The sequence below is a fragment of the Hesperophylax consimilis genome, chromosome 5 (genome assembly GCF_061612785.1).
Source record: "Hesperophylax consimilis isolate HC1 chromosome 5, BYU_Hcon_1.0, whole genome shotgun sequence".
Lineage (NCBI taxonomy): Eukaryota > Metazoa > Arthropoda > Insecta > Trichoptera > Limnephilidae > Hesperophylax > Hesperophylax consimilis.
In genome coordinates, this window is record NC_142840.1 from 19,466,082 (window position 1) to 19,482,339 (window position 16,258).

Sequence of the window (16,258 nt, forward strand, 5' to 3'; positions counted from 1 at the left end):
AAATGATACGGCGGGAATCTATAATGAGCGGAGCGTAGGTTCGTACATCGATATTTGGCGCACAAATTCTTTCATTATTACTGCACTGTTATCCTTTTTTTCTATTACTTATATAAAATCTTATGTTACGATGAATTTGCAGCATTCCATTGCACAAATACAATAAGATTTATTAATGTTATTTTCTTCTTCAATGATAATTTACATCTAATTTATTTCTTATTTTTCTTAACATAACTGTAAATCATATTCATTGTCACTTTGGCGTTTCCCAGCTGTACACCAGTGCTGAAGGGATCAATGAGGATCTTCCATTATGGGTAGAACAAGGACAGCATTCCCACCTGACGTCTGTACTCAAAGACTGCAATACATTCTACTAACTGACTATTATGAGCAATTGGGAGAGACACCAGGGAGCAGTATCGTCATGTGTATTACCTCCAGCATGGCGGGGCAGCGGGGTCGCCGCGCCTCCAGCAGCTGCACGCCCAGGGTCAGCAGGGCCGCCTGGTTGGCGTCGTGCTGGCCATGCTGCTGCAGGGCACGCAGTACGGCAGTCAGCGCTCGCGGTGGGAAGGAGGGGGGCAGGGACACCGGGGAACGGGCACAGCTGCTCATCAGAAGACAGGCGCGCAATGAACAGATGCTGTCACTCCACCAGAGGGCACTGCAATTATAATTACCACATACATAATCTAATCTCTAAATGCCCTAATCGACCTCTCCATGGCAGGTATTATTTATAGCTTCTGGCAAAACATAAGTTTTCACATAATTAATCAAATGAAAATATTACAAGGAGAAAAGAAAGAAGAAAAAATATGTTATATGTGGCCAGTTGGCCATACTTTGAGTATACATTGTAACAATATTTGAACCATATCAGAATAATAAATCATTATTCCCTAGGAGAAAAGTGAGCATAAAAACAACTAGGGTGATTCTGTTTTTAACAAATGTAACATAAACAAAATCCTAATATTCAAGGCCACAGAAAACGAATTTAAAAATTCCCTGATAATTCCAGAGCAATTTTTACATTTTCCCTGATATATTTTATTTGATATAAGGGCACATCTTTAAAAATGTACATATTTTAGAATTAAAATTTTGACGTTTCATCAGCATAATTCGAAATTTTTTTCAAAAAAAAATTCTTTGAAAAAAATTATCGTCCTCATCTTCGAATAGTTTTTCTAAGATGGTGGGTTCAACTAGGGTGATTCTGTTTTTAACAAATGTAACATAAACAAAATCCTAATATTCAAGGCCACAGAAAACGAATTTAAAAATTCCCTGATAATTCCAGAGCAATTTTTACATTTTCCCTGATATATTTTATTTGATATAAGGGCACATATTTAAAAATGTACATATTTTAGAATTAAAATTTTGACGTTTCATCAGCATAATTCGAAATTTTTTTCAAAAAAAAATTCTTTGAAAAAAATTATCGTCCTCATCTTCGAATGGTTTTTCTAAGATGGTGGGTTCGTTTCTTTCTGATATTTTTGAAAAGTTGGTTATGAAAATATTAGCAATTTTTTCTGCGTCCGATTCTCCTTCAATATGGGTGGATATCTGTGCTTTAGCTTTTAAAACGTTGCCTGTTTTTTGCCAAAGTTCTTTAGTCTCTGTTCTCAATTGCACCTGATATTTTGTCCATTTTTATTTGTTCCGCTGTTTTTTTGACATTTTCTTAATTCACATTTAAACTTTCTTCTCAGTATTTTTCTATTTTCTGCCAAGGGACCTGAGAGGGGTTTTCCATTTTCAATCCATTTCATAAGTGCATTTCGTGATGCTTCATAATGAATCGAAACATTGTCATTCCATCCAGGAATATGTTTGGATGTGGTTCTATTATGTTTGCGCCCACTTTCAAAGACGTTTTTAGCGGCAGTGCTTAGTGACTCTACAATCCTCCCCTATAGTTCATCGATGGCATCTTTATGAAAGTTATTTTTGCATCCTGACTTTTTACAGAGTTCGACCCCGCTGATACATTTAATGCGGTTTGTTCATAGACATATGAATATTAGTAGACCTGCCCTAAGTGATTAAAAGCGTATTATCCCCACTCCCCATACCGGTTCCATTGGAGCCGGCTGGGCTCGCGTATGGCCTCAAGTGAAATTTGAAAACGTGACGTCATCATTCTTGTGCGAACTATGGTCGAGGCATCATCGGTTCATTTTACGAAATAACACGGCAAAATGTTGACTTGTGATATGAAAACTTGTAAAAATAGATGTGAAAAAGAGAATAAACCCAATTGTCGTATTACATTCCATAAGTAAGCATTATTTTACTTTATTTTAAGCTTATTCACACCGTATTATATGGATCAGTTTTAGAAACATATACTATCACATCACAATGTAGCGATTCTCAAGTGTGCTCATCGTTGTTTACTGGGGTAAGTAAATTATGAAACATTTGTAAAAGTGTCTTAACTAAATACTCTGAAACTAACTACGACTCTGCAAACAGAAGAAATTTACTTTGCCGAATTTGGACTTCGCAAATTAGTTCATAACGTGGCGAGTAATTTGCGCTCCCATGTAAAAATGTCTATTCATTCAAAAGCAGATTTTACTTTTAAGAACTAAATGGTGATATTATAATGCGAGATGCCTATTTACTGTCAGATTGATTTATTGACGAATCACAGTCAGCCTTACTCCCTTCGTTCTTCAACAGTTGATTTTACCCCTCGCCATTATCTTCTCGTCTATTAATTCCTATGTCTGTGGGTTTGTTAAAAATGATGCTGTTGCAGAATATGACATGATCTGCGATTTATTATGTGTTCTCCATTTTACTGGATCCAAAGCCATCAGGGAAATTTCCACGGTTGCAGTTATACCTGTTGTTTCTAAACAAATTAACATGGGCCGGTGGTCTGTCCAGTCAACATCGTACTTTACCCAAATATTTTTTGTCATCTTTTGAATTGTGGCCGCCCCTATGCAGTGATCTAACCAGCTCGTTGTGTTATGTGTTTTTCAATATCGATACAGTGATATTTGTTTTCTTTGCAGAATGATACTAATCTTTCCCAAATAATGTTCTTGGATCGGCATTAAAATCACCCATAATAAGGCAGTTCGTATATTGTTTATCTTTAATAAGTGAATGCAGGTTTACCAGGCATCTTTAAAATTCGGGTAAGTTATCATTGCAGAAGGTTGGCATGTAAACTGTGAGAATGCACAACAATCTTTCATCCAGTTTTATTTCTATTCCCGATAAATTATTGTCATTGCAGTCGATGGCCTTGGCCCTTATTGTGCTGCGCCATAATATGCCCGTTCCACCGTGGGGACACCCTCGAAGTATGCCAGTAGTTGTATCTATGGTGCCGTGCTCAAGCTTGAAAATTTTGGGTGTACAGTAAAACTCGCTTAAGAAGTTCCCACTTAAGAAGTTTTCACGCTTAAGAAGTTTTGATTTTTGGTCCCTTGAAAATTCCATACAAAAAACACGATTTTTTCCCACATAAGAAGTTTTAGAGCTAAAACTGCTTCCCGCTTAAGAGGTTTTAGAAATCCGGCGGTAAAATCAACACAAACGAAATATTGTGTCGCAAAATATCTAAAATGAACCTTTTTCCAAGTCATAAATTGAAAGACGTTGACTGAAACCCATACCTAGTACCTGAGACCATAAAACCCTTTGTCGGCCGCCGGGCCGTAAGCCGTAACCTGCCGTAACCAATAAACATCCAATAAATAAACCAAATACCCCGTCTCCTAATCCCCTAACTAGGTAAAATAGCAATGGAACGAATAAACAATGCGGAATTATGTAACAAATATGCAAGCGTCTTTAAGGCCGAAATAACATGAAAGATTATATTAAACTCAACCTTAATGACAACGTGGGCTAGATCTACATTTGCATACATTTGACGCCTCCTTCAATAATCTTCTCTTTGATAATGAACATAGAGATGTTTCGTAATATTATTGTATAAAATTTTTATTCCATCGAATTTGTAAAACACGAAAAACTTTTGATAATCTATAGGATCACGGTTAATACGGAATATTTCACCTTTAAATACATAACAACATGATTATATGGCGGGGGAGATGGTAAAATATGCATTATAATTACGTTTTTTTCATTCAAACATCAAAAATTGCCGTGCATCATGTTTCATCTGACATTTGTCGTAAATTAAGTTTGAAGGTTAGGAAATACATATGCATAAATTTAAAATGTAGATTGAAACGAAACTTCGCAAATGATTTTTGTAGTTTTTGGATGCGTTCACAGATTATACATAATTCCAGCGTCAAACAGCTTGTATGATATAACTTTCTGATTCAAGCATCAAGCCATTTATTTACATATGTGCGAAATCGTAGCTATTCGATGTCTGCTAGTTAGGTAGGACCATAAATGAACCTACAGGTACATAATATTGAGCTGCGCATATTATTTTCATAAGGAATTTCTAGAAAAGGATTAAAATATCTTTAAAAATATACGATAGTCGACTGTGCCTGGCGAAAATACATCATAACAATAGTCTCTCAAATCTCAAATGCCATTGGAGCAAGCAGCAAGCGTGCAAAAAAGTTAAAGTCCGCCAACTAATAAGCAGTTTGCCGCATAGACTTTGTGAGATTTTTCTGTGCAGTGCCATGGCAGGGTTGCAGTACGCAAACGGTTCTGAGGCAAAGAACCCGCTATCATTAGTTTGCGGTTAACAAAATTACTTGCGGTGTCCTTTTATCAAACCGCTTGGTAAAATTAACCACAACAAGTCTTTCTTTCTCCCTCAGTTCATATAGTAAACGAAAGCGTAAAAAAGAGACGGCGTATATCCACAGCTCTGTCTTCAACTGTCAAGTTAAGAGTGAGTAATCACTAACAAGTAAATATGTATAATCCATTGCCTTTACACCAATTTAAAGTAACATCAACAGTATGAACCTTTTGGAATGCTGCAACTTTTACTATCCGAATTCGAGTGGCTTTTTCGAGGGATGTACTTTAACAGTTTTAAAATTGTGTTTACTTTGTCCATGGGATGGTTTTGTTTTGATTTGTAATGTTTAGTCAAAATTTTACAACAAAAGAATTCAATAATAGAGTTAAGCAATCTACTATAGATAAATACTTCGAAAAAAAAAAAAATTATATGTAGGTATGTAAATAAACTTTTTATAATCAACTATGTTCTACCATTTTTCATTTATTTCACTTTCCCACCTTTTTCTAAATACATAATACTAATTACCATGATAACTAGAAGATGTATATATATATATTTTTTTATTTTTGACCGCTTGGATCATATGAGCTTGTTTTCACGACAATTTAACGTAGGTAGACATAGGAATGACGTATGCCCCGGACTCGAGTTATTAAATGGCTAAAATTGAATCCCACTTAAGAAGTTTTCCCACTTAAGAAGTTTTTTTTCCCCGGTCCCTTGGAAAACTTCTTAAGAGAGTTTCACTGTATTTCTAAAAGATAATTTATGTCAGTGGGTAATAGCCATGTTTCTTGTAATAAAATACCATCATATTCTTCACATCTGCAATTGATAGTAATAATTTTAAGAGGATCCATTATGTGTATTGTTTGAATTTTTTCTGAGCTGTGATTTCTTTCTTTGAAGATTCGATACACTATTCCTTCAGGCCAAAAATCTTTCTTCATAAAAATACTGATTTTCTGCGCGAGAATTGTTATTTTGAAAGGGGTCGGTTTGAATGATTTCATTCATTCTACGTCTATAAAAGATTGAGTTTGGAAGTAACATATTTTTTGAGGTCATCAGCACTCATTTCTGTTGCGAATCTTGAGGCATAGATTGCCGTTCTTAGAGGAACTGCCTTGATATTAGATATGAGCCCTGTTCCCTTGTGATTTTTATTTACTGTTCGTTTTTTCACAACCGTAAAACCGGTATATCGTTGTTTTGATAATTCCGAGATGTCTTTGTATCGGACCGCGGGCCGTTGTCTAACTGTTTCTGGGTTTCCACGCTTGATTTATTAGCTAGTGCATTAGAATACGTCTTTTGTTTGGTGTGCGTACTAATACTGTCCTGCTCCGTGACCTTGACAAACCAAGGGCATTTCTTCGATACATTTAGAATAATCATTTTGATTATTGACATTCCTTGATTTCAGCTCGTTCCTCAAAAGGGTCATCTGCTCTCGTAGCTCTTCTACATCATTTTGTTTGCACATTTGTGCCTTTATGGTAAAGAGCTCAGTTTTTAAAGACAAAATATCTTTTAAAAGTGAGGTTATGTCAACTGAATCAAAACAAACTGGAGGTAATTTGTGCAGGTTTTTAGCCACAAAAGTTGGCATTAATAAAGGTTCTTTACCTTTTTTCCATCGCCCTTCCTGGTGATTCTTCTGTCGTCAACCTCTGAGTACAGGAGATTATTATGATTATTTTTTTTTAATTTTAAAAAAGAAAGACAAACATTCCCGGGTTACGAATAACCTGACAATATTTGAAAATCTCCTACTACCACCACAGTAAGCTGAAAATGTTGCTTGTGTTGTGATGGAGGACTTAGCCAGCTGAAGAATTGAACACACTACGCCTGGGTGGGACCCAAACGCGATGTCAACTCGGCCACCGATCGGACCGGAAAGTGGAGATCTTTCGATAGTTCCAACCTGTCTTCACTGAAGTGCGTGGAACAAATTTGTACGATTGACACTTCATCTAACACATCTACTTTATTGAATAAAAACGTAAGAAGTTCATTAATAACGATTTTTTCACTTTTTCCCTCATTGTGACGTTAAAACTGAACCGTTCGTGATTGTTGTTGCTAATAAACTGTATGATAAAAGTTTTCTTAAGTCTAACTCATTTTTAACAAAATAATCCATCACCGCGTCGATCATGTCTTCTCCTCGTTTCAAAAGTTTCTCTCGTTTTGTCCAAGAAATGTACAAAAATAACCAATTGTGCTTTATCAGTAATGTCACATGATTCATCCATAGCCTAGGCATAATAGTCGGAGATATTCAACTGCCGTTTCACATCATAATGATTTTCTTCTGCCAAAATGTGTGGTTTTCTTGAGTTAGTACTCGCAGATAACGGAATCTGTCGAATATGTACTGACTCGAGCATGCATTCCTTAAGTATGTCAGCATCGGTGAATGGTTTCGTATGCTTAGCAAGAATCCAAGAAATACATAAAGCCTCACCACATTTCTCCTGCTCGGTCATTGAAGGACTCACGACTTGAGTCGAAGATGCGTAGCTTGACATTAAATTTGCAATTTTAGATTTACGCAGGTTACTGCCAAGTGGAAAATTGTCAGCAAATGATTTGTGTTTGGTCTCATAATGTCGTTTTATATTCGAGTTTTAATTAATGAAACTTTTTGTTGACAAATCAAACACACAGGTGAATGATTTGGCAACGTGAAACAATACAAATCGGTCCATTCTGGCAAAAACTGTCTATCTTCGGCTTCCACCTTTCTTTATTTCAGTGCCATTGTAAAAATAATGTGCAAATTTAAGCAGGTACCTTAACTCGCAGCGTAGCCAGGCAAACGCGGTGTTCGCGTCCGTCACTCAACATAACAAAAAAAAAACACTGAAGACGCGGCGCGGGCAGCGGCGTGGGCCGTGCTGAGTGAGCGCGTACACCTCCGCCCACACACCGCTCCGTAACCTTTACCCACCCGACGACTGACGATCTTGCGTTCTGCGCCCGCCCATCCGTTGGCAAATTGACGGCAGCAAAGATAAAGTGCGGGAAAAATTATAAAATTACGTACTCAAGTTACATGTGTATAATATTTTGTATTGTTACCACAAGGTCAGCACAAAATAGGTCGGTGGTCCGGATCCGGCCCGCGGGCCGCCATTTGGTGAACCCTGATGTAGGGTATTTATACTTTATTATGTATCATGAGGGGTACTCATTTGATTAACCAGGATTCCACTTTGGAATTGTGTTTTTGATGCTAATTATAGCGATTGATTGACATTAGAAGTTGTAACGTTATAGAATTGTGCAAGTTTGGATTGCCAGGGTGGTGCCAGATTATAGTTTTGTTGAGAGTTTTTTGGGTGGCTGCCCTGCGATCGGTGGTACGGGGCGGGCTAGATAACGCGGGTAGGAAGGTCGGGGTGACAACACAGACGACAAAATGAAAAAGAGCACGCAGATACCATGAACCGATCCTTCGGAGAATGAAGGATACAGACTTCCGTGTAAACTAACCGAACATAAAACAATCGTTTTGACTCCTCCGCGAGATCAGCCTGTTCTTTGTTCGAGTGTTGTTGTTCGGTGAGATTAAAATATTGAAGGATACAGACTTTCTGTGTAAACTAACCAAACATAAAACAAACGTTTTGACTCCTGCGTGAGATCAGCGTGTTCTTTGTTCGAGTGTTGTTGTTTGATGACAATCAGTTATTTGGATTATAAAATAGTTTTATTTGTGAGTGTTTTTGAAGTGTAATTCCTTGGAGACTAAACTGGATTACCAAGCATGCTGTCGGGGTGACACAAAGATGAATCATCATTGTCCCCACGTAGCCTGCCAAACGTTCAATGGATGCTGATTAATTGAGGATGGCCTCGCGCACTCCTTCCCACGAATCTCTACCCGGAGCTAACTCATACGGATTTCACGGGGACCTGTCGTCCTGCTCACCGCTGGCGGACTCTCCAAACACCTTCAGACATGACAACATGATCAAGGTTCTTCAATGCTTTCACACATTCTGCCTCCTTGCCTTAGCCCCATCATAGCCCTGGTGATTGACAAGGGTCCATGCTCATCAGATGTGACAAAGTTTTTTTGTTTTTCATCCTTATAATGCTAAACTATTACACATTAATCAGCCTCCACACCACTATATTCCTAGAAGGGAGTCTCTGGCAACATATGCAGGCTGAGCTGAAAAACACCCTTACATTACATTTCATCTGTCACCTACTGCTGTTGCTGTTGAACTGTCTTACGTTGCTATGGAACCATTATGGGAGTTCCTACCTGAGAATGGTGAGGAGAATGGGCGTGCTGGTCTGCTCGCAAGCCAGCAGCATGGTGCCCAGCTCGCCCACATGCTCCTGGCCGAGTGCGTGTGCCGTGTGGGCGTTGTGGGGTGTGCGCGGGGCGCTGTCCATGCCCATGCTGTCCTCCGCCTCCATGCCGTCCTCGCCCTGGGGGGGCAGGGTGCCTCCAATGAGCGCCGCCTGAAGTACCAGCAAATAGTATGTTAATATAACATCACCACTACCATCACCACCTCGACCCAGGCCAGGACGCTGAATCAACTTGCCCGCCTATTTATATAAGATCCTCTTATAGAATATTAAGTTATAAGGCACTCTATCTTGTATAAGTATTATAAAATGTTATTAAAATCACAAATAAGGTTCTTACATAAGTTTTCATGTTTGAGAAGTTTGTTATTCGGTGCATTAAAAACTGAAATAACAAAATGACATACTTTGGAAGACATATGGGTTAGATTAATAAATCAAAAACCTTAATTATGGCTGTGCGAAAAATAATTTTGAAATAATTTAATGAGATCTGAACTATTTAATATTATTATTACCTTAATGACATCCAAATATTCTTTAGTCAAGTTCCTATTGAGCATGTCTTCTATAACTTCCTGGGTGTCGTTGGAACCCTCCTCTTCAAACTTTCCAGATTCATACAGAGACATGATATACTGCCAGCGGTTGCACAGCCGATTCAACACTGCAAACAGAAGATTATCATAAAATAATACGTTTTAGAATATGTTGACAACTCTTGTGCGGTACTCAAATTCAAAAATAACTTTCAATGTACATTTCGATATTTGTAACAAAGGCGAACGTAGCTGATTTTACATTTCTACAAAGAAGTTTACACAGTAACATCGACCGTACCGAACTTGTAACAAAGGCGAACACTAGCTGTTATAACATTTCTACAAAGAATTTTAAACAATAACATCGACCGTACCGAACAATGATATAAACTGTTCAATACCAATATCAATACTTCTCACACCTATAAACACACACACACACACACACTTTACACTATATATGTCACCCTGAAACTGCTCAATGTAAATAACAAATTATATACAAGGGAACCTAATTTAATACCCACTACAAAACATTTAATATGTATAATATTGTTTTATGTACTTCCATTCAGTGGCGGTTTTCTCTGAGGTGCATTTGTTCGGTGAACCCCCATTAAAAAGAACAGAAAAATTATTTATTTAAGAAAACTTGCAATATAATATTATTAGCACATTACAAACAGTATGCCAATAAAATCTATGGGACTGAAAATCGGTCCAAGAGCAACCCGATAATCCCATTTTGTGTGTTATCGAAACAACTAAATCGCCCTGACGGTTTTGTCGCAAATCTATGCCAAATTAAGAATATCCTGGTGCACCGCGAAGCTTGATGTTTGATGCCACGTGACCTCCAGAGAATCACGGATATCCGTTGTTCGCTGCGGCACCACTGACCAGTTATATGTTATTCATTATGTTTTGATATTTTACTTTCTATAGTAGTTGTAGTAAATTTTTATTTTCTTGTTCCGTTTGCTTATTGGCAACTGTAAATCTACTAGCAAAATGAACAGATTTTAATGTATTTATGCTAATAATTCATCCCTTTTTTAGTTAATTTTATATATTCCTTATTATTGCTGCATTGCAATAAAATTATTATTATTACCCTGAGGGATTAAGCATTATTTTATTTTCACCTGATTCACACTTTATTTTCTCTTGTATACATATTGATGTTGTCCAGCATTATTGGACAGTTGATATATTTCTTTTTTAATCATAGTCATATTTTTGTAATTTTTATGTTAACCCTCTGCCTTTTGTGATGATATGAAAAGTGCTAATTTTGAAATGGTGCTTATGAAGATATCAAGTTAGTTAGAAACAAATGAGTTATCTATTTGGAATATTGGCTTACTGAAGGGGGCCATGTGTGCCATGATGGGCATGATGACGTCGATATGATGCGTGGGCGGGCAGTAGCACACGAAGGGGCGCAGAAACACACGCACGATTGTGCGCAGCCGGTAATCGGGCACGTTGTCCAATCCCACCAACACAGACTGGACCATGGCCGGCCCGATGCCCTCCATCTGGTAGAGCTCACGGCCTAGCGATGGGCCCGCAGAACTAAACAATCAAATGCAAAAGATTTAGCACTATTTTCCAGCTAAATGAGCATTCCTCACAATAAAAATAAGTGATATGAGGCTTTCCTGTAAATAAATAATGTGACTTTTGAAAATGGGAATTATAACAATTGACATGGAATTTTGCAATGCACTTTTTCACAGATAGGATTAACATATTTGTAAGTTATAAAATGACTAGCTAGAATAATATTAAGAAACATTATTTCCTTGCCAAGCGAATAATAGACATTTTAGTAAACTAGGAGCATTTTTGGTTCAAAATGTCATAAAATCGAGGTAAGTGTGGTAAGAAGCAAATCCCAGATAGATTCGCCAGCACACGATATTAATATTGACCCTTGTGGACAGCCTACAGTTGATGTACTCTTTAGTTGCACTATCATAAAGGAAAACGACAAATCATTATAAGGCAATGAATGTCCAGACTTGTTACTTGATATAAAATGTGAAAAAAATATTTATTGTATCATCTGAGCAGGTAAATTTTTAACTAATCCATCACGCTATTTCCCCTTAGAGGTGGGCAGAATGGATGGATCTCCACAACTATTTTAACACACTCTCCTTTCTTCATTCAAATTCATACATACAACTTCTGTTCGGAGTTGAGTATTTGATTCTCTTCATTTGAAGTCTCTTCTACCAGACATATTCCATTAGATAAGGTTTATCCATATAAATAGCACAAAACACCAGCGTGTCATTGATTGAGAGATGGGACGTAGGACCTACCCCAGCATATGACAGCAGGAGTCGTGCAGTGTGGAGAGGAAGTGTTGCATACGATCCAGCGGAGACTGGGGCCGCTTCACATTGGGGTCCAGAGGGTCTGCCACACCCCAGTTCTGCCCCAATAGGTTCTGTCGCTCCACCTCCAGCATGTTATAGGCAGAACGGTAGCCCTGAAATAATACAATAGACTCTACTTTATTGTTTCGTGATGACATATCTATGCTATTGGTTCCTGATGGATTTAATTTTTTCTGCACCAATAACGACCTTGACATCTATAGTGACATTCACAGGGAGATAGTCCATGTTAAGAGGTGCCTGCGATCAGTACACTTTCTTGTGCAATACTCTCATTTTGGTGTGGGGCATTCAAGCTTGAATTCACAGGTGTTCAAAGGCAGAGAGGAGAACAAAGTCCTTCTCTATGACACGTAGGGTGACACGAGGCAATCACGTCGTCTTACACTTACAGAAAGAACAAACCGAAATATGATATTTTGATATTGTCTCTATTGTACAATGACTCATTGACAACTTTGATTTTTGTGAAAATACCTTCAACCACTCTTGCCAATTGTTATCCATTAGATTGGTTGATTCAATGAAAATATCTAGGTTAGGTTCCAGACATAAGTGAAGCAAACTGGTGTAATGATTGTATGAAATAACAACCTCATGCAGCAGCTGCATGGCTTGTGGGTCGTACAGCTGGTTGAGAGCCCGGAACAGAGCCAGCACGTGCGGCAGGATGGGCAGAACTAGCTCAGCGCATGGATTCCTCCAGATAGGGTTGCCGCCGGGTGTGACGCCTGTTCCAAAGCCACCACGTGAAGCTCTGGAATAAATGGAAATTAATGATTCTCTTCATAGACGCAGACGGGTTGAAATAGTTATGGAAAATGAATGGCCATCACTCAGAGCCGTCCCTATCTGTGCGCGATCGGAGCAGTCCACTCCGGGCGCACAATTACCACGGCGCAGATAATTTATAACAGTCCACATCGCCCTCGAGATTTTTTTTCATAAAAACGGCACTACACAAAAATAAAATCGTTCGAATATTATTGATTACAGTGATCACATACCTAGGCATCTATTGGTTTTGACAAGGGATGCCAAAATTAGGATCGGCCCTAAACAATATATTTTTACTTTTGGTTCTAATTTTGTAAATAACGTTGTTTGACTTTATGCCCTCGAATTCATCAGTGAATTTGTGTTTGTAACCATTTGAACCCGCAACTCATTATCTCTTATTTCATACATATTTTATTAATAATAAATAAAATTTGTATGAAATAAGAGATAGTGATTTGAGGGTTCAAATGGTCAGTAACACAAAAAGATTTCAACTTTTAAATCTGTATCACACAGTTTGTGCTAGTTGAATGAGTCAAGAATACTTTTGTTGCGGAAGAAATTACTAGAAGTATATTACAAAAAGGTAAAACAAAATACCTTTTGAAAGCAAGTACAGCTCGACATGGTTAATTTTGCAGTCGTTCAAAGAAGGAATAAAAACAAATTTTTGCAACCAAATTTTTTTTAGATCGACAAAATGTACATTAGTGAAACCAAATACCCTATAATAATAATACGTCCAACTCCAGTGAAATAGGGGCAATATCAACAACTCTAGCAGCTAGAGGGAGCTAGTATAGCATATTGACTTTGACATTCCTTGCAATGGCGACAAATTGAATTTATTTAGATGAAAAGTAAGAAATTAAGATGAAAAAATAACCAATCAAATTTCAGACATTACTCACTTGTCTGGATCGTCAGGCCAAGCGCACCGCTTGATGACACCCAGCATGAGATTCACGCAGTGCAGTAGATGGCTGCGATTCTGCCCGTTGTGATCGTGGGCCGAGGGGGGCACGGGGGCCCGGTCCAGCCCTACGAAGCGCATCAGGGCTCCGGGAGACTCCAGGTGGGGAGCCATGGCGGCCCAGTGAGCTGCGCATGACCCCAGGATCTCGCCAATGAGGGCCTTCTGGCGGTTATAGTCGCAGAAGTGGTTGGATATGAGGAGTAGGGCTTCCTGGAATGGAGAACAAATTATTGCATATAAATAATTTTGACACACATTTTGATAAGTAGGATGTTTTTGATCAGTTTCATCAATATAAATAAAAATCTAATTACATCTGGTAAAATGAGACAAGCTGATAATATTATGGATAATGATCTGTATCCAGAATGGATGATACTTTCAGTACCATCCTGGAGAGAGATCACAAAATTGTATTGCAACATAATAATATTGGTTTTTATTGTATTACAAATAAGCCATTCCTAAATGAAAATCTGAAACAGAAAAATCAGAGAAAGGTACGGTCACATCTAGGACTCCAACCCAGGATCCTTGCCTTGCCGGGGCACCGCTCTACCAACTGAGCTAATGGGACCCTATCTCCTTGCATATTAGTTATGTAAAGTTATAAAATGAAATATTATAAAGTGAAGTTAAGAGATAATTTTTAAGTGAAGTTTAAAGTGAAAACTTACAAAGTGAAGTTTTAAATTGAAAAGTTAGACATGCAGGTTCATCATTATAAAATAATGGAATGGAAACAGTGCTTAGTGAGCACGGAACACCGACGATCCTCTTCCCTTCTCCACTTCACTCCAAATCAAAACATTCCACTAATTGGTTATACTACCAGAAAAAAATTAAAACTTCTAATGAGGGAACCTTACGAGTGGGTTTCACTATATATTTTTAAAATTACCTGCAGAGTGATCCTTTCCATAGTGCTGAGTTGTGAGGGCTCCTGGCACAACTTACGCACGGTGGTGTGTATGCGCGGGAAGACGGGCAGCAACAGTAGGGGGTACTTGTGTCCTATCTTGACCAGCAGACTGGCAGCGTGACGGCGAACGTTGCGCACCGAGCGTGGCCGTGCCCCCTTGCTGTCCTCTTGGCCCGGCCCGCAGCCCGTGTACACCAGTGCGCTGAATATCTTGTCTAGCACACGCGGGAGCAGGTTCACGCCCGACATGGCCACACAGTTACCTGCAAATTTAAAAATATGCTGTAAAAAATAGTCTGTAATTCACAAAAACCCATCAACATAGTATTTGTCACTCGATTGATAACACAAAATAAGAAATAATTAAAAAACTTTTTGGTAATTATTTTTATATGAATCGAAAAATAAGTGAGGTGGCAAAAATGTTTATAATAATTGTCTAATAAAATGTGTTTTTTTTCGATACCAGTAATTTGAGTTTAGTGTATAGATGAAAAAACGTAAAGTGAGCCATTTTTAAATTTTTCAATAGTTTTGATGTACCAAATGTTCAACGAATATATGCTAAAAATATATTATTGAAACTATTCAAAAATACTGAATCCTCTACAATAATGCGTATTCATCACACTAGATCAAATCTCAAAGACATAAAAAATATTCCAAGTTATAAAACCATATTCGGATAAACTACATTTATTTTGCGACAAAACTCCACAAGATCCTTCCCCCAGATATAAAGTGAATAGAAAAGTTTAACGATTACAAACCAAGAACAAAAATCTGGCTGAAAGACATTAATGAAAAAATTCTGAAAAAAACATAGAAAACAAACACAATTTACTATGCATATATTCAATATCACATTTTATATGTACATTGTTTAAATAGTCACTAAAATAAAACACGACCTGCGGTAAGATTGCTCAAAGATTTATTAGTTTCCTTTTCTCTCTAAAAAGGATGGCTTAGCTTATACTTAAGAGGCAAAGACAAAAAAGTATGGGAGGTCTCACCCTGGCTGATCTGGCAAGAGGACATGGTGAGGAAAACAAAGAGCGCTGATATGAAGGACAGCAGCAGGCTGAGCAGCAGTGGGTCCTGGGTCTCCAGCGACAGGCACATCTCCAAGAGGGCCAAGCCTGACGCCACGCTGGGGCGCTCACTCACTTGCAGGATGCGGGACAGTACACTCTCCAGCAGCTAGAAATCAATCATGTAAAACAAAGATTCCTTTAATTTAGGTAACAAAACTATTGGGTAACATCCGCATCTCCTGATTTATTTGGTATAACTCCACAAAGGAGGCCCCGAGGAAATAATTTTTCTCAGGGCCTGTCATCTTTCGGAATGCCGTGTGGAGGGTCTTTTTAAGCAAAGGGAGGAGAGGAAGGTCCGGGAAGGAAAAGAGTCTGGGGGTCAGTGAATCCAGGAGTAACGGACGGATGAAAGTCGAGAGCCGTGCTGGAGAGGTAAAAGCTTCTCCCTCAACCAGTATCTCCAACGGCCCACCACGCAGAAGGTGGGCAGACTCATCCGCTGTCAAGACCTAGACAA

At 38.3% G+C, this 16,258-nt stretch overlaps 1 protein-coding gene across 2 annotated transcripts in view; it reads right to left on the bottom strand.

The window, feature by feature from the left end:
- The window catches only part of Ranbp21 (exportin-5-like protein Ranbp21), a 42,423-nt gene that overhangs the window by 6,712 nt on the left and 19,453 nt on the right, over positions 1-16,258 (bottom strand). For both annotated transcript variants that reach the window (XM_089631671.1, XM_089631670.1), the window contains 9 exons: positions 15,718-15,904; positions 14,681-14,964; positions 13,715-13,989; positions 12,618-12,780; positions 11,946-12,115; positions 10,979-11,190; positions 9,589-9,737; positions 9,018-9,220; positions 442-670 (listed from right to left, as the gene is read on the bottom strand). In XM_089631671.1, coding sequence (XP_089487797.1) covers positions 442-670; positions 9,018-9,220; positions 9,589-9,737; positions 10,979-11,190; positions 11,946-12,115; positions 12,618-12,780; positions 13,715-13,989; positions 14,681-14,964; positions 15,718-15,904 — 1,872 coding nt within the window. The remainder of the gene's footprint in view (positions 1-441; positions 671-9,017; positions 9,221-9,588; positions 9,738-10,978; positions 11,191-11,945; positions 12,116-12,617; positions 12,781-13,714; positions 13,990-14,680; positions 14,965-15,717; positions 15,905-16,258) is intronic.